Source organism: Myodes glareolus, chromosome 21 (assembly GCF_982192425.1).
Source record: "Myodes glareolus chromosome 21, mMyoGla1.1, whole genome shotgun sequence".
Classification (NCBI taxonomy): Eukaryota; Metazoa; Chordata; class Mammalia; order Rodentia; family Cricetidae; genus Myodes; species Myodes glareolus.
In genome coordinates, this window is record NC_142046.1 from 24,614,299 (window position 1) to 24,634,046 (window position 19,748).

Consider the following 19,748-nt stretch of genomic DNA (forward strand, 5'->3'; position numbering starts at 1 on the left):
AGTGGAGAAAGAAATCAGAGAAACAACACCCTCACAATAGCCACAAACAACATAAAATATCTTGGGATAACATTAACTAAAAAAATGAAAGACCTGTTTGAGAAGAAATTTAAGTCATTGAAGAGAGAAACTGAAGAAGATACCAGAAAATGGAAAGATCTCCCTTGCTGTTGGATAGGTAGGATCAACATAATAAAATGGCAATTCTACCAAAAGCAATCTATACATTCAATGTAATCCCCATCAAAATCTCAACACAGACCTTAAAAATTCCATACTCAACTTCATACAAACAAACAAACAAACAAACAAACAAAAACCAGGAGAGCCAAAACAATTCTGTACAACAAAGCAACTATGGAGGCATCTCCATCCCTGATATCAAACTCTATTATAGAGCTTCAGTAATGAACAGTTTTATATTGACATAAAAACAGACAGGTTGACCAATGGAATTGAAGACCCACATACTAATCTACACACCTATTAATACCTGGTTTTTGACAAAGAAACTAAAATTATACAATGGAAAAGAGAAAGCATCTTCAACAAATGGTGCTGGCATAATGGATGTCAACATGTAGAAGAATGAAAATCGATTCATCTATCCCCATGAACAAAACTCAAGTCCAAATGGATTAAAGACCTCAATATAAATCTGATCACACTAAACCTGACAGAAGAGAAAGTGGGAAGGACTTCTTCAATGCATGGGCACAGGAAACTACTTATTAAATAATACACCAGTAGCGCAGACAACTTTGAATAACAATAAATAAATGAGACCTCCTGAAACAGAAGTTTCTGTAAAGCATAGAGCATAGTCAATAAGGCAAAAAGGCAGCCTACTGAATGTTAAAAGATCTTTACCAACACCACATCCAGACAGAGGACTGATCTTTAAAATATATAAGGAACTCCTGAAGTTAGACATCAAAATTCTAAATAATACAGTCAAAAAATGGGATACAGATCTAAACAGAGAATTGTCAACACAAGAATCTCATATTTCCAAAAGACACTTAAAGAAATGTTTAACATCGTTGCTGAGCAGTGGTGGCACATGCCTTTAATCCTAGTACTCGGGCGGAGGCAGAGGCAGGCAGATCTCCATGAGTTCAAGGCCAGCCTGGTATACATGAGCTAGTTCTAGGACAGGCCCCAAATCTACAGAGAAATTCTATCTTGAAAAACCAAAAAAAAAAAAAAAGTTCAACATCCTTAGTCATCAGGTAAATGCAAATCAAACAACTTTGAGATACCATCTTACACCAGTCAGAATGGCTAAAATCAAATTACCAAAGATAGCTTATGCTGGAGAGGATGTAAGGGGAATACTCCTCCATTGCTGGTGGGAATGCAAATATGTACAACCATTTTAGAAATCTTTTTGGCGGTTTTGTAGAAAACTGATAATCAACCAACTGCAGGACACAGCAATACCGCTCTTGGGCATATACCTAAAGGGATGCTCAATCATACTACAAGGACATTTGTTCTACTACGTTCATAGCAGCATTATTCGTAATAGTCAGAGCTTGGAAACAACCTAGATGATCTTCAACTGAAGAATAGATAAAGAAAATGTGGCACATCTACACAATTCAGCAGAAAAAAATGACATCTTGAAATTTGTATGCAAGTTGATAGAACTTAAAAAACATCCTGAGTGAGGTAACCTTTTGGGGACTATGGACCACCAGAACTGAATTTTTTGTAAATAACTTGTTTTCCTCTGCTCTGAGCATCCTGAAACTGCTCTGTGTAATAACGCTGACCATCCTAGAGCTCACTCTGTAGGTTGGCCTGAACTCAGACATCCTCCTGACTCTATATCCCGAGTGCTTGGATTAAAAATATACACCATCACCTGGAAATGTATGTTTCTTATATGTAGCAAAAGGAAGGGTTCTGGTTTCATACCCATTCTTTTAATTTGTGTGTTTTTATTGAAGAGTTGAGGTCATTAATATTGAGAGACATCATTGAGCAATGATTGTTAATTCCTGTTATTTCAGTAGTGGTAGTGGTAGTGGTGGTGGTTGTAGTGATGGTGTGTGTGTGTGTGTGTGTGTTTCCTTTTTTTATTTTTAATTGATGTGAGGTTTTTTTATTCATGTGTATAGTTGACTTTCTTGGTTTAGACTTTCCTTCTAGCACTGTTTTATAGTACTGGATTTGTAGATAAATATTGTTTAAATTTGAGTTTAACGTGTAAGATCTTATTTTCTCCATTTATGGTATTTGGAAGTTTTATTGGGTATAATAGACTGGGTAAGCATCCGTTGTCTCTTAGAGTCTGCAGCACATCTGTCCAAGTCCTTCTGGAATTTGGAATCTCCATTGAGAAATCATATGTATTTCTAATGGGTCAGCCTTATATGTTACTTGGTCTTTTTTCTTTGCCAACTTAAAAAAAAAACTATACTTATTTGTGAAGAGGGAATCTCAATAGAGAAAATGCCTCCATCAGGTTGATGTGTAGGAAGGTTGCGGAGGAGGGTGAGGATGAGGCATTTTCTTGATCAATAGTAGTTGTGGGATGGTTCAGGCCACTGTGGGTAGTGACACCCTTGGGTAGATGCCCTGGGTTGTATAAGAAAGCAAACTAAATGAGTCATGAGGAGCAAGTCAAAAGTAATATTTCTCCGTGGTCTCTGCTTCAGTTCCCGACTCCAGGTTCCCACTGAATTTTCCTTGGAAATAAACTGTAATTGGGGCATATAAGTAAAATAAATATTTCCTTTCCTTAAGTTGGTTTTGGTCAGCACTTTTAACACAACAAGAATGCAAAGTAGAACACATCTTTCATGTTATAAAGATATTTCAAGATTTAGCATTTCTACTTGGAAATACGCTCGGAAAACAAATTTAGGCAACGACTCTCAAAGAATGTCAGACATAAGAAACATCTGCAATTTTCAATGTCTAGGCGCATCAAAACCTCTTTGCAAGTCTTTGTATCACTGAGGTAACAGATACCATCCAAGAAATGATTAACATGAACTGGGTGACAGCAGAATGAAAGGCTATAATCATGCTGTCGCAGCCTCTGACAGCGTTAGTTATTGTTTCAGCAACTGTAACGACAACAGTGACAGGTACAGAACAGAAATAAAGATGGAGAATAAAATTATTGTCTTCTTTTCCTTTTGCCTTTATAAGTAGATTATCCAAGAGTGTTCTGTCCCCAAGAGAATTTTGCCATGTGTCATGAGCCCCTTCCTTTCTAAATACTTGGAGACACTACTACCTGCCTTACTGTTATGATAAAATTTAAAAAAGCACAACTAATTATGAGATTTCTATTAACACAAGCCTTGTTTAAACTTGTGGATGTGGTTTAACTATTGCCTGGAATAAAAAGTAGTCTAAAATTGTAACTGAGTTAACATAAAAAGTATTTATGTTAATAAAGACTTGTTAATCTTCAAATAACAAAATAGAAAAACAGCAATATTTTTAAACTATTTGACAGAATGTGGATTATTAATGAGTTTTTAATATTATTTTGTTAAGATACTCAAACAGTATATAAATTAAACTCTCTACAAACATTTCAGCCAACTATGTACAATGATAGCATGATTTTGATCTGAACAAAACTGCTCTCTACAACAGTCTAAAGATTCACCATGTACATGATTGTGTGAAAGGCTTTAAAATGCAACACTCTTTGACAAATAGACTCAACATTGTTTGATTCTCATGGATATTCAAAAGAACTTGCACTCCAGGCATTTGGCAGAGAGAATGGAGGCATTTGGAAACTTAAGTTGTCAGAAAAATTCAGTTGAGCATACAACCTTTTCCCTACATTTTCGCATTACAGGCACATTAATATGAAATACTCTCATTAATATTATCTCATCAAACATATTTGTCTACTCTGCTTGCAATGAGATAACACCTAAATTCCTGGCAATCCTTTCACACTATAATACCCTCTAACTACAAAGTGGGCTGGAACATTACAGGTCCTTTCTAACATCCCTGAGCCTGGGAAATCTGGCAGCATCAGTTCACAACTGCTCTGACGTTTCATCAAGAGAAGGAATTACAAAAGTACCCAAAAAGGATTTCCACTAGTGTAGATGATGTTTCCCCACCTCTCCTTTGGTATTGCATGAGCTCAGCATTTTTACTTTATATGTTTAATTACATTTTATATCTCACTTTGTATATAGTGATACTTTAATACTGCCATAAAATCTTTATCTCTTTATAATTGCTCTTTTTGTTACCCAGAGTTTTGACATTTTGGAAAGCCCCTCCCATTGGACAAATAGTGATAATATCACAAATAGTAATACAATAGCTATCATAACTTGTTTTTCAGAATTGCTGGAACCTTTCTCCATATGTCTACCCTCCCTGCCATGTTCAAAGAGGAATCTCAAGACACTTTTCCCTTCTCTAAAATCTGAACCCACACCTGACTTTTCTTCTGCCTTAGACTTTGTCTCTACCAGTGAATTCTCTCTCCTGCTACTGTCTTTGCCCAGAAAGGAATCTTCTTTTGCTATTACCACCCTTCTCGCCCATTCTCCCAGGCCTGATCTGAGGATACTGCCCTCCTCAGACAAGACTCCAACTTTTAACCCACTTATTTCCTCCCTGACAAACTTTTACCTATCCTTCCTGTCACCACTACACAGTCTTTGTCATTTGGCTACTCTTCTTATCTTCCACTCTGCCAGGTTGCAGGTCCTGGCATCCAAGGGCACATCCTTGTTTCTTTTCCTCTTGCCAGTCTATCTCAAATAGAAAAGCATTTAGATTCCAAAATGTATCACAAAGAAATTCAGTATCTTATCCAGTTCTTTAATTTAATTTATCATGATATCTTTGTCACTCTGCTTTTTCTCCCTATCTAAGGACAGAAAGCATCTCCAGGCATCCCTAGATACCTGCTCAGCACATCCAGATATTGTTCATGTGCAGGATAGGGGTCTTAACCTAATTGGTGCTTGGTGTAGGAGGTCCTTCTGTATTTGTGTTGATTTCATTGGTTGAATAAGGAAGCTGTCTTGGCCTTTTGATAGAGCAGCCCTTAGGTGTGCAAAGTAGACAGAACAAAATGCTGGGAAGAAGGGAAGCGTGGCAGGTGCCATGAAACTCTGGCCTGAGATGGGCATAGGTTAGAATCTTGCCAGTAAGCCACAGTCACGTGGTTATACACAGATTTAATAGAAATAGGTTAATCAAGATATGAGAATTAGCCAAAAGAAGCTAGAAATAATGGGCCAGGCAGTGTTTAAATGAATACAGTTTCTGTGCAATTATTTTGGGGTTAAGCTAGCCAGGTGGCAGGATGCAGCCCGCACCTCCCTATGACAGGTGTTGTAGAAGTTCCAAGCTGTGCTGCTTAGGTTTTTGTTAACTTGATACAAACTAGGATCATTTGGGAAAATGGAGCCTCCATTGAGAAAATGCCTTGATTGTACTGGTCTTACACATGTCTGTGGGGCATCTTTTTGATTGATGATTGATGTGGGAAGACCCAGTCCATGTGTTTTATGAATGAGGTGGTCTTGACATTTTTTTTAATAATCTTTCTATAGGTAAATTGAGTCCATTCATATTAAGGGACGTTAATGACTAGTGCTTGTTAATTCCTATTTTTTTTTCAGTGGTAGTCATTATGGGTTTCCCTTCTTTGGGTTTTATGGATAGGGGGGTTTCTGTTGCCTGTGTTTTTGTGGATGCAATTAGCATCTTTGGGTTGGGGATTTCCTTCTAGTACTTTTTGTATGGCTGGGTTTATGGATACATGTTGTTTAAATCTGTTTTTTGTCATGAAAGCTTTACTGCGTATAGTAGTCTGGGTTTGTATCCATGGTCTCTTTGTGACTGTAGCACATCTATCCATGATCTTCTGGTTTTCATGGTTTTCACTGAGAACTCAGGTGTAATTCTGATAGGTTTACCTTTATTACTCTGCTTATCAAGGACCAAGGCTAAATATAATCCAGAAAGTGATGAAAATATTAAATATCTGCCTTCATATCATTTCAGTCAGCAGCCAATAATAGATAAAACCTTCAAAGATTAGAGAACAGCCCTCACAAACTCTTCAAAGTGGAAATATAAAACCGTCCTTCAAAGTTTTTAATAATAGAGCAAAGGAAACAGGAACGGGTTAGATATCAAGTGCTGACAAACAGTCTTATGTCACACTCCTCAGACTTCATGAGTTCATTGGTATTGACATCTACTACCTAAAACGAACAGAGAAGGGGAAGACTCTGTTCCCACCTCCATCCATTTGACTGAACACAAAGTGTAATGGCTGACCATGGTTGACATCTTGACACACTTAGTAAGAGTGAATCTAACCTGAATAATTGCTTCTACCTGATTGGCATGACGATGTCTATGGGAAAATTTTTAATTGCTAATCGATAGGAGGGCCCGTTCTCCTTTGGGTGCTTTTACTCCTAAGCAAATGGTCCTGAACTGGATAAGAAAGACGACTGATCATGAGCCAAAGAGAGCGAGTCAGTAATACACTGTCCCATATGGTTGCTCAGAACATCTAGATATTTTTCTTGATTGGTACCTCTGCTTCTACTTTTGATCCTTCCTGTCCTTCCCTTGGTGATGTACCAGGAAGTGGAGCTGAAATAATCCTTTTGCTCCCCCTAATTGCTTTGGGTCATGGTATTTATCACAGCAACAGAAAGCAAACTAGAACATAGGGCAAAGATGTCAGTTACTGATAAGCTTGATACATCTAGGATATGGGAATGTCTTATTCAGTATATCAGAGTTTACTGTACCCATACAAGAGTTCTTGCTCTCTCTGATATGAAGTAGAATGTACTTCTGCCAAAACAAGGCTGGCCCACCACTGTGCAATCTATTTGCATATTCCTTTCCTAATTCCTTCTTGGTTATTCTCTGTTATCTGATCTCTCTCCTAGGACATGAATTTTAGAAAAGTTTCCTGTATCTGTTTTTTATCTGTCTGTCACAAAATCTTAAGGAGGCAAACTAATTTGTACTATTTTTTAACCAATACTCTTTCCTTCTGGGAACTCTTTTTTACCACGACCATCTTGTGGAGATTTGGAGACTGTGATATAAAATGCAGGGATCATGCCACCCATGCCAGGGGAGGGGTTGAGTACTGCCTTGGAATCTAAGAGAAGTTTCATGGAATGCTATGAAACATTTCAGAGTGACAAGTCCTCTGGCCTTTGCTTCTAAGTAGCAAGTGTCACATACCCTGTGGTTTGCGGAAGTGGCTGCCCTGAGGCCACAGTCTCAGCTTGAAGCAGCTGTTCTGCTCACTGAAGGAAGTCTTAGAATAGATTGGGACAGTGAGATAATGTCTCTGGAGACCCTTGTTTAAAATAGGCTAGGATGTCTTTCAAGCCCCCAGACCACCCTTGCTACGTTAAGCTGCTTTGTGTGCATAATCTAAATAAGTCCTTGGTTAACTCATGATCTATTGTTCCTCTTTTAGATAAAACTGTTGACTGAAACAATTGTTTCCAAAGCGTATAAAAGGATTACTTAATAAATGCGCAGCATGCAGTTGCAAGTGCTGTTTCCACTCTGCATCCCCTGTGTCCTTGTTTTTTCGTAACCCTTATCCAGGGACCCCCATGCACTAGACGTAGACACCATCTGTTTATTCTTGTGTCAAATACACATCCTCAGTACTATTATTCCACAATGTACTCTTATACTAAACAATTTATATGGACCTTCAGCCTTTGTGTGTCAGGAACAATTATCTACTCACTCTGAAAAATTTGAGAAACTGAAACCTATCATTATCTGACTAATCAAAGTACAAATTTCACAAATTTGTACAAAGTACAAATGATTTACTCTCTCTACACCACTCACTCTTGCTACCAAAAGTAGATAAGTATTTTACCACTTAATCCAAGTTTTGTCTTATTAATTTACCTATAACTCCTGTCTACCTGCATGTCCACATAAACCTTTTTTTTTCTAATATTCATTCTTCTATTTCTTCTCAGTGCTTGATACAAAGGTACTTTCTTTATTATTTCCCTTTTACCATTGATATTCTTGTCATTTGCATTTACCTGGACAGGCCCTGATACCTAAATGATCTCACTGCTGTTCTGGACAGTACTTCCCTAAGTATTTGATGATGATCTTCATCTCCTTGATCAAGCCCATGGGTATATTTTAAATCTTATAAATTCTCTGAGGACAAGCTGCTTACACAGAGATGTCTTCCTCCTCTGTAGGAAATCTTGGGACTTGCCTCCAAAGCATACCTAGATCCTCATTAATTTCTTGGCTCATTGGGGATACCAGGTATCCTCCTCTAAGATTCAGATACCCTCTACTCAATTAACTTATCTTGGTCACAGTTTAACTTTTTTATTTCCTTGGAGTCTTAGCTAATCCTTTTGTTTATTGAAAATAATTTCTTTACCATACAATACATTCAATTGTGGTTTCTCCTCTCCCAAATACTCACAGTTCCTCCCTATCTTCTCTTCCATCAGGACGCATATCTCTCATTATAAAACAGACAGACTTCTCAAGAATAACAATTCAATAAAATTGGATAAAATAAAAATAAACCGTTTGGAATAAGACAAAACAAAGAAAGCAAATGAGTCAAACTAAAAGGACAAACAGATAGACCCACACAAATAAACACACACACAAAGGAATTCACACACACAGGAGTTTCATAAAAACAAACAAAATAAAACAGAAAACACATATATACACAAAGGCATCATTGTATTGTAAATAAGTCTAGAGTCAACATTATACAACAAAGAATGCCATTCATTTTATTTTGTCACATTGATTTATTTTAGCTAAATATCTTTACCAAACTATTTAGACTCTCTGAGCCTCTCCTAAAGTATCCAACTTGCATTGTCTATGTTTAAAGCAGACCTGACTGCTCCTGTTTTAGGGCTTTGATACCCGCTTCTAACCTTTTGCCCTGTTTTTCAATGTCTATTTGAGCACAACCCTAGCTCGTATGTGTGTGTTTTACGGGAAAAAAACAACAGAGAGCAGCCTAACTGTCTAAAGTCAGACTTAGAGGTACATTTGGGCTTCTTTCATGAAGCTACTTCTCTGTGAATGATAGAAAGTTTCAAGCTCGTATTCTTACAACATACTCAATCTGTGCTTCCAACAGACTCCATGAGCTTATAAATCAGCCAAGTTTCTCTGTCTTTTTTTCTCTCATTCAACAGGTACACACTGCTTATGTAAAACTTTTAGTTACCTTTCAGTGAAATGAAACCTTTCGTCTAAGTATTCTCCTCATTGGAGACATTATCTTTTTTGAAGTGCCGTAATTTGGTCTTGACTTCCTTAACTCCTTTCTAACCTTATTTACTGTTGTGTCAGATTATCCTAATGGTGAGGCAACTCAATGGTATATTGATCTCTTCAAAAACACCATGCAGTCACAGGATAGGACACTGTCATATGTTGTAAGGGGCCGTGTTTTTGTCCTGGCTTCCTAGAACCTAAATAACCACACAGATACTATATTATTTAAATCACAGATTGGCCCATTAGCTCTAGCTTCTTATTGGCTACTACTTACATCTTATTTTAACCCATCTCTTTTAGTCTGTGCCTCACCACAAGGTCATGGCCTACCAGCAAAGTTTCAGCACATCTGTCTCCAGTGATGGCTCCATGGCTTCTCCATCTAAGACTCTGTCTCTTTTCTCCCAGCATTCAGGTTAGTTTTCTCTGCCTATCTGATTTCTACCCTATCAACAGGCCAAGGCATTTCCTTTATTAACAAACAATATTCACAGCATAGAGAGGACAATCCCACATGAGTCATAGATAATATCACCTTAGAAATGTAATCTCTTCCAAATAATCTCCTCACATTATGCAAATCTCATCATCATTAACTGCTTATTCACACTGGCACACAATGAAAAGGTCATGTCTATACTAAGTCTAAAATATATACCACATTCTCCATGCTCATGCCCTAATTTGCCAAGAGAGTAATTTTCCTTTCTGAGTAGTTAATTAATTAATCTATAAACTCTTTTCAGAACTTTCCCAACCCCTACTGTTCTGGTGAACAAGAGAACATTTCTGATCATATAGCTAAGTTCAACGTTGAAAATTAAACTCTTTCACAATAGGCAGTACCTGCTCCCACTTCACATACTTTCAGATTTCTGAATATGCTTATTTACATCCTATTTCATTCTTTATTAATTCTATTAACTGTCCTGCCATAGTTTTATTCTACTACACTCCTGGTATATTCTCAGTGACCCCCTTTCCCCACTTCTGCTGAAAAGTCAGTTTCATTTCTGTTGTGCATTGTCACTTCTATGTAGGCATCAAACCTGATTATTTTATTGAAGACACATTCCTAGCCCACCATCTTGTCACAGACTCCCCACACCATCATCCCACAATGATTTACTCCCAAGCCTCTCTCTAAAGGGCTTTCAGACTATTTCCCTTCCCCATACAGATCACTGAGGACTACTCCTAGGACAACAGTTATATATCAACTTCATCTGCATGTCATACTCTCTGTAACAGTGCTATGTTCTTATATCAGTATACCTTTTGATCAGGTATAATAGAAAGCTTCCACACCATGTTGAAGAGGAGATAAGATGTCATTTGTAGCTTCTATCTGTAATCATTCCTTGCTTTTGCTTGATTTCTCCTCTACAATCTGACAGAAATCTCTTTCATTTCCAAGAAAGCTCAGCATCTAGTTTTTTTTTTTGTCAGGTAATAAACGTTCCTTCTCTATCCCCTATAGTTCACAGGAAAGGCAGAACTTATAAATATTTCTTTCAACTTATAAATCAGTACTGAAATCCAAACTTCCGTTGTCAGCTCTTCTACCTAATGTTATCCTTTGTTTATGACTTCCCAAGAAAATTCATTAGCCCTTACCCTTTGAGTTTATATGACAGAACCATTCATTATTATACACCCTCTACCAAATACTTCACCTTCTTTTCCTTATATATGCTCCCTTCCCTTTGCATGAAAACAGTCACACTCTAAATCAACGACCTCCTTATACCTCCTTATACCTTATACAATATCCTGCTGTACCTTTCCATATGCACGTGGGCAACTGTATTTGCATTTAGGATCTTTCTCCAGCCTTACAACCAAAATTGATATGAACCCCATTGAGGTAATCACAACAGCATAAATAAGAGACAACTCTTGCAGGCTACAACTCTGTAAGCTAAAAGGATGTAGACTTCAACTCTAAAACACTTCTGGTGGCCTTTCTTCTTCTAATCCCTCCAGTCTCACAAATGCAAACCCCCATGCATAAGCATGATCAGCTGGAGCTCCTCTTAGTTATTAAACTTCTCTGAAGTAAATAAGTGTATGGACTTCATTTGGCAAATCCTTGGAACCTGCCTCTATATGCCGCCCACCACTACCAGCCACCGCTAAAGTACCATAATATGCCCTTGGATACTCTGTTTTTTTTTCCCTTTTTCTCCACTTACTACCCTATTCTGATCAATAGATAATAGACCCTTCATGGTCCTTAAGCCATTACTGACCTTGGGAGATGCTGTCTTCTTTTCTACACACTGAAAACCTCTTTCTAATCCTAAAATTCTGACAAACTGGATTTTGCTTTTCTTCACCTGTCAGACCAACAGGCATATTTCCAATAATATCCCAGCTCATGTCCATGGCATAGCTCCATAATGATTACTTTATTGAATCTACCCAGTTTTTTTTATAGGAATCCTCTTACCCAGCCTCTCGTTGCTTATCCCACTTCTTCAATGTCTTAGCCTATACCACTTCTTTATGAACCCCCCCTTTCTTTCTTCACAGCTAAACTCTTCTTATTTCACCTTCTACTCATTACTGAAATCTAGATTTGTCTATCCCACACTCATGCCAATGAAAAGACCAGAAGCCAAATGGAAAAATCCCTTCCATTTCTCTCTCAGAAACCTCTTCCTCTCCCACTTCAACAGGTAATAAGTGCTCTCTTACTCACCTTGATGTGCTGTTAGCCTTCTTTACCTTCTGGTACCTGCTATAACCTTACCATATCTGAGACAGATAATCTGACTCATACCATTATCCTGTGGACTGAAAGTACTTCATAGTTAAGTTCTAGGGACTTGGTGAATATTATATACTCTCATACTTCCAAGGCCTTACTTAGATCTTTGACTACCCTCTCTGGAAAATACTCAGTTTAAAGAAATGAGGTCATTGCCCAGGAAAACTGGGATATTACCCCACATATTCTCTCACATCTCTCTTTTATAATTTTGCTTTACTATTTTTATTTTTTTTCAGATTTATTTATTATGTATACAGTGTTCTGACTGCATGTATGCTTTCATACCAGAAGAGGGCATCAGATCTCATTATAAATGGTTGTGAGCCACCATGTGGGAATTGAACTCAGGGCCTCTGGAAGAGTATCCAGTGCTCTTAACTGCTGAGTCATCTATCCAGCCCCTTCTCACATCTTCTAGCCTGCATTTTTTTTTTTCTATTGTCTCACCAGCTCAGGAGATATCTTCCTCTGGAAGATCAATTTATGTCTGTTTATCACTCAATTGGTTTGCTGTACAGACATTGAACTTCTTTACTGTAACCAATTACTGCTTAGTTTATTTTTTTCCCTTCCCTCCTGTATCAATTTCTTTACCTACCTGATTGCTTGCAGTCCATAGCAATCAGCCTACTGAGGCTCTTTCAGATATACCCTAAATAAAAAGGCTACCCCCATTACAACTCTCCAGATCCAAATATACCTGCATGCAGTAAGCATTCTCCAAAAGCTGCAGAGCTCTGGGTCTCATCACTAGCTAGACAGGGATCACTTGTCTCTTCCTCTGGGAATGATGTTATTTCTATATAAACCAGGCCAGATATAGCAAAGAAATTCTAGGAAACAACATAGGCAGCTGAACTTCAATAAAAGTGTCAAGAACACATACTGGGGAGAGAATGGCCTCTCCAATAAATAGTATTGGCAAAAGTGGACATCCCTGGGACAAAAATGAAATGAGACCCATATCTTTCACTTTCGCTTTTTCAAAATTAACTCGAAATGAAATAAAACTACTAAATTAAAACACACAAAGGATGTTTTCTTACATTTTTAAAGATATGCATTTTAAAAGAACTCCAACAAAAGGAGACAAATTATATTCCTGTAAATTAAAACCTTTAACATGATAAGGAATCAGCTAACAGAATAAAGGTTTGACCTAGAAAATGGTAGGAGGTATATGCATCCTATATTTCTGTCAGGGTTCATATTCAGAATTTACAAGGACCCCAACTTCATAGTTAATATCTATTCTAATTAAAAAATGAACAAAAGAGCTAAACAGATGTTTCTTAGCATACTTCCCAAGAGGTATACAAAGAAGTATGCCACATTGCTAATCATCCAGAAAATATAAATCAAAATGACAATGAGTTGTCATATCACTTTAATTAATCTGCCTATTTTGAAAGACAGTGTAGTTTTGCATGTGTGTGTGTGTGTGTGTTTACTTATGTATAGAAGTTCCAAAATAAAGCCAACAAATGACCTAGAAACTTACTCATATACTCAATGGGAATGAAATTCTTATGTCTAAGTGGTATGTACCCTCCATGACTAGTGTGATTCTCTAGTCGAGAGAGGGAATCAACTTACGTACTTAAGAGTCTCAACTGATGAATGGTCAAAGAAAATCTAGGAATTTTATCTCTCTAGAATGTTATTGGCCCATAAAAGTGATAAAATCCTATCACATTATTGAACAACAAAGATATAATGGGAAAACATTATGTTAAGTGAAATAAACCAGAAACAGAAGAGAACTGTCATACAATCATAATCCTTTGAGGAATCTAGAAAGCTGACCTTAAAGGAAAACAGAATACAGAGTCAGAGGAAGTTAGGGGCTTAGGGAAAAGTTGGTCAAGGATACTAAATTAGGTAGTAAGAGGTAAGCATCCTGCCATTGTAAAGAGATGACTATCATTAGCTATATTGTATTTATATTTAAGGAGTAGAGGGTTTTCGAATGTCTTTCCAAAAAAAAAAAAATCTATGTTTGGTACGTCATACACTGATCACTGTATGTGAGCACAGGTACACACTGTGCCCGTAATTTGTATGGTTTTTAATTAATGAATAGCAAATTTGAATATTTTAAAATATGTAAACCCTAAGTTAAAAATATAAAATAGATATAGAAAGTTTTCTTCCAATATTTTGACATAGCCAGAAATAATCTTGTTTTGGACATCAACAAGGAGTGCAAAGTTAAAGTCACAGCTGGGTATGTTTTTAATATAACAAAGCATATACTTTATAATTTACTAACAACAGCCCCTTCCTAGGTCACCATGTTAGTTATCCTTATCATAAGTAAGAATGGGAGAACAAAATCCATAGATAGAAATATGAACTGGGATGAGTTAAGGGTTTTATGAGGAGCTATAAAAGCATTTTCTGTATTAGGACATAAAAAGAAAATACAACCACACTGAGTACAAGAACTTATCTTGGTTTTCCAAAGTATTAACTAATATCTCCTTTCAGAACCTCTATGCTATATTCTCCCTTATCTTCACAATACTTGTGGTAGGTTGAAAATTTGCACATGAAAAGTTCAGTCTACAAAAGCTAAGCAATTTGCCTAAGTCTCATGACAATTAAGTTTAAAAAGTAGATGAATAATTTAGGTGTATGACTCTTTGATCAAGGTTACTGACTTTAACACAAACTATATCTAATCAAGACTGAGCCCATCATTTCAATGGCATTAGGCAATCAGCTCTCAACTCTCCCTGCCATTTAAGCCACCACTGGAAAGAATGAGGTACCAAAATGTGAGGTACCAAAACATGACATTTTCCTCTTTCTCAAGAAACTCACATAGTGTACTCCATGTATCTTCACATGAACCCCATATCTACTTCATTGTGCACATTGTTGCATGGTTGTTGCCCTTACCTACTGAAAGACTTAAACACGAAGGCTTGTTTGAACCCAAGTGTTCTATGCTAACCCAAGTCCCATAGCTAGGCTCTATTTCAAAAAACAAAACCAAAGAAAAACAAACAAACGAAAACATATTATTGTCCTTACTCCTCCTATAAATTCAGAATTAAATTTTGGTCAGTTGGTTTGCTTTTTCCATTAATAAAACTTTACATAAACTGGGCCCATATACCTGTTTTTTTTTTGTTGTTTATTTTCTGCCTGCATTGGCATTATAAGTGTCTATAGTCAAGACAGAGATCATTTAGCCTGTGAAGTTTCCAACATTATGATCTGACCTTCAACAAGGTATTTTCCACCCATCTCAGGCCTTCCTCGAGGGTTAAGAGAACTGAGAACGGGAATTTTGCACTTCTGACAAACACTGGAATGGTGTGTGGGGCAAGACTGTCCCACGTGCCTGGCCAGTCAGGAGTAACTCTTCACATACTGAATTTTAACCATCTCCAGTGCTGAAACTTCTTCTTGAAGAGATGAGAAACACATTGGCATATGATTATGTACATGTTTCAAGGGTTAGTCAAGAGAAGCATAATGAATCCTCCACTAAGATTTCTTGTGTCAGTAAAAGACAACAAAACCTCATTGAGTATGACAACTTGTCTATGAATGTAATCCTGTGTGTCTGTTTTCAGAGTTTTCAAGGTACCTGTGTTCCATCCAATGACTCTTTTATATCTTTCCTCTATTCAGGGAAATTAATATAGTTTCATGTATTAAAACATTATGAATAACAAAGAAGAACATGGAAACCATTCAAGTTCAGTTCTAATTAAAACTGGGAACACACCTAATATTTGTCTCCTCAGGATAAAAGTTATGAAAATTTTCTGTAGGGCAGCAAATGCACTTCAGGAAGGTTTTCAAACTACCCCTAGACTGTCTTTGTGCTGAATAAATTATTCAATCAAAAAAGTTTATACAATTAGTTCTTTTGAAATTCCATAATAGGTGTATGCCACAAAAGTATGAAGTATTTAAGTTATTATATAAAGCAGTGATCTAGAAGCACTGAATTAACTTACATGTCTTCGGGATCCATCGTATTCACATCGCTCAATTTTTCCTAAGCTGCCGTCTGAGAAATAAAGTTTTTCTGCACGGTGATCAATGGTGAGTCCATTTGGAGTGAGTATATCTGTGCTGACTATCACATGTGGATTCTTCCCAGTCAATGTGGCTCTCATGATGCTGGGATGCTGTTCATTCCAATTGGTCCAAAACATTAAACTGATTAAAGTAAAAGATGTAAGAAAAATTGAAAAAAATTGTTAGTAAAAATAAAAACATTTGTAGAGACACAAGAATGTGCAGTTTTTTAATATTTTCCTCTAAGTCTATGACTCCATGGAAGGCTAAATGGTAAGAAGTGGATCTTGTTTTCAGAAAGAACTTCTAGGATTCTCTTAAGTATTCCCAAGAGACTCAGGCAAATACAACCGCCCTGTGTGCATCTTCAGATAGCTCTTTGATTAGGTGGAGTCATTTTAATGCATAATGAGGAGAAATTAATTAATTGTGCAACTTTTCAAGGACAAAACAATAATCTTAAAATGAATATGAACTCTATTTTCTTCAGTTGAATTTTAACAATAATGTCACATTTCAGCAAATCTGTCATGATCACTGCAGGCAATTATTCTTTGGTTATGATATATATAATATATATTATAGCTACATATTTTCCTAGAATTGATAAAAATCAGACATCTTTGCCCTTGCAAATTTACTTTGGAAATTCTGCATTTCTTGTTTTTTTTTTTATTTTTTAGATATAAAATGATCAAACATCTCTATTTCTATAACTTTTAATCTGTTTATTTAATTATATATACAATAAATTATATACTATTATTCTACAATTGGTGGCATTTGGGGGTGTTTTAAATCCTTTACTACAATATCTGCTACATACAAAGGTTAGACTAATGAGTATATTATTGTGCTCTGAGGAAGTTATGATTACATGGAAGTCCTTTGAACTCAGCAGGAAGGGGACAAATCCTACAAGTCCTGTTTTTATGGAACAGATTTTCAAATATCTTCCTCTGCACTATCTGCTTAGTTGGAAGTGGAGAACACAAAATCAAAGAAAGGAGAAGAGTCTAGAAGTATGGACACTCTGAAAATCTGCTTAGCTTACTGGAATCAAGAAAATCTGCCAAAATACCTTTCACGATAGCCACAAATAGCATACAATATCTTGGGGTAACTCTAACCAAGGAAGTGAAAGACCTATTTGACAAGAACTTTAAGTCTTTAAGAAAGAAATTGAGGAGGATACAAGAAAATAGAAAGATCTCCCTAGGATCAACATAGTAAAAATGGCAATTCTACCAAAAGCAATCTATAGATTCAATGCAATCCCCATCAAAATCCCATCAAAATTCTTCACAGACCTTGAGAGAACAATAATCAAGTTCATATGGAAAAACAAAAAACCAAGGATAGCCAAAACAATCTTATACAATAAAGGAAATTCTGGAGGCATTACCATCCCTGACTTCAAACTCTATTACAGAGCAACAGTATTGAAAACAGCTTGAAAACAGCTTGGTATTGGCATAACAACAGAGAAGTCGATCTATAAATCAAATAGAAGACCAGGATATTAACCCACAAACCTATGAACACCTGCTTTTCGACAAGGGAGCTAAAGGTATACAATGGAAGAAGGACAGAATCTTTAACAAATGGTGATGGCATAACTGGATGTCAACCTGTAGAAGAATGAAAGTAGATCCATATTTATCACCATGCACAAAACTCAAGTCCAAATGGATTAAAGACCTCAATATTAATCTGGCCACATTGAACCTGATAGAAGAGAAAGTGGGAAGTAGTCTACAAGACATGGGCACAGGAGACCACTTCCTAAGTAGAACCCCAGTAGCACAGACAATAAGAGAATCAATGAATAAATGTGACCTCCTGAAACTGAGAAGCTTCTGTAAAGCAAAGGACACTGTCAGTAAGACAAAAAGGCTACCTTCTGACTGGGAGGAAGTCTTCACCAACCCCTCATCAGACAAAGGTCTGATCTCCAAAATACACAAAGAACTCAAGAAACTAGACACTAAAATTCTAATTAACCTAATTAAAAAATGGGGTACTGAATTGAACAGAGAATTCACAACAGATAAACTTCAAGTGGTCAAAAGACACTTAAGGTCATGCTCAACCTCCTTAGTGATCAGGGAAATGCAAATCAAAACAACACTGAGATATCATCTTACACCTATCAGAATAGCTAAACTCAAAAACACCAATGATAGCCTATGCTGGAGAGGATGTGGAGTAAGGGGAACACTCATCCATTGTTGGTGGGAATGCAAACTTGTGCAGCCACTGTGGAAATCAGTGTGGCGGTGTCTCAGGAAACTGGGAGTCAACCTCCCTCAGGACCCAGCAATTCCACTCTTGGGAATATACCCAAGGGAGGCCATATCATACTACAAAAGCATTTGTTCAACTGTGTTCATAGCAACACTATTTGTAATAGCCAGAACCTGGAAACAACCTAGGTGCCCCTCAATAGAAGAATGGTTAAAGGTGTGGAACATATACACATTAGAGTTTTACTCAGCGGTAAAAAAACAATGACATCTTGAATTTTGCGTGCAAATGGATGGAAATAGAAAACGCTTTACTGAGTGAGGTAACCAGACCCAAAAAGAGGAATATGGTATGTACTCACTCATAAGTGGATTCTAGCCTTAATTAAATGTCTTTGAGCCTATAATTCGTGATCCTAGAGAAGCTAAATAAGAAGGTGAACCTGAAGAAAATCAAATATTTATCCTCCTGGATATTGGAAGTAGACAAGAAAGCCGGGCAACCTTGGGTGCATGGGGGTGAGGTGGAAGGAAGGGGAGATGGTTAGAGGGAAGGTAGTAGGGGAGGATTGGGAAAAGCTTGGGGGAGTTGGATGGGGGAAAGGAGGAAGGATGGATATGGGAGCAGGGAGGTATATATCTCAACTAAAGGAGCCATCTTAGGGTTTGTAAGAGATTTGATTCTGGAGGGGTTCCCAGGCCCAAGGAGAGGTTCCCAGATTGTTTCCTGGGCAGCAGAGGAGAGGGTGCCTGAACTGGCCATGGCCCATAACCATACTGATGAATATTTTGCGATGGATGGATATAGAGACAGAGACACACATTGGAATACTGAACTTAACTTTCTAGGTTCAAATGAGAAGCAGATGGAGGGAGAACGTCAGCAAGGAAGGGAGGATCAGAGGGAACCTTCATCCTAAGATGGACGGAGATAGAGACGGAGACCCACATTGGAGCACTGGACTGAGCCCCCAAGGTTCAAATGAGGAGCAGAAGGAGGGAGAAACATGAAAAAGGAAGTCAGGACCGCGAGGGGTGCGTTCACCCACTGATACAAGGGGACTGATCTAATGAGAGCTCACCAAGGCCAGCTGAACTGGGACTGAACGAGCATGTGATCAAACTGGATTCTCTGAATGTGGCTGACATGGGGGCAGACTGAGAAGCCATTGACAATGGCACTGGGTCTTGTTTCATCTGCATGCACTGGCTTTTTGGGATCTTAGTCTGTTTGAATGCTCACCTTCCTAGACCTGGAGGGAGTTTGGAGGAAGTTGAACTTCCCACAGGGCAGGAAACCCTGACTGCTCTTAGGCCTGGAGAGGGAGGAGGAGAGGGACTGGGGGGAATGGGAGGGTATTGGGAGGAGGGGAGGAAGTGGAAATTTT

At 37.5% G+C, this 19,748-nt stretch overlaps 1 protein-coding gene across 2 annotated transcripts in view; it reads right to left on the bottom strand.

Moving 5' to 3' along the window:
* Positions 1-19,748, bottom strand: part of Lrp1b (LDL receptor related protein 1B) — a 1,858,137-nt gene that overhangs the window by 356,517 nt on the left and 1,481,872 nt on the right. For both annotated transcript variants that reach the window (XM_087899923.1, XM_087899922.1), the window contains exon 43: positions 16,051-16,255. In XM_087899923.1, coding sequence (XP_087756049.1) covers positions 16,051-16,255 — 205 coding nt within the window. The remainder of the gene's footprint in view (positions 1-16,050; positions 16,256-19,748) is intronic.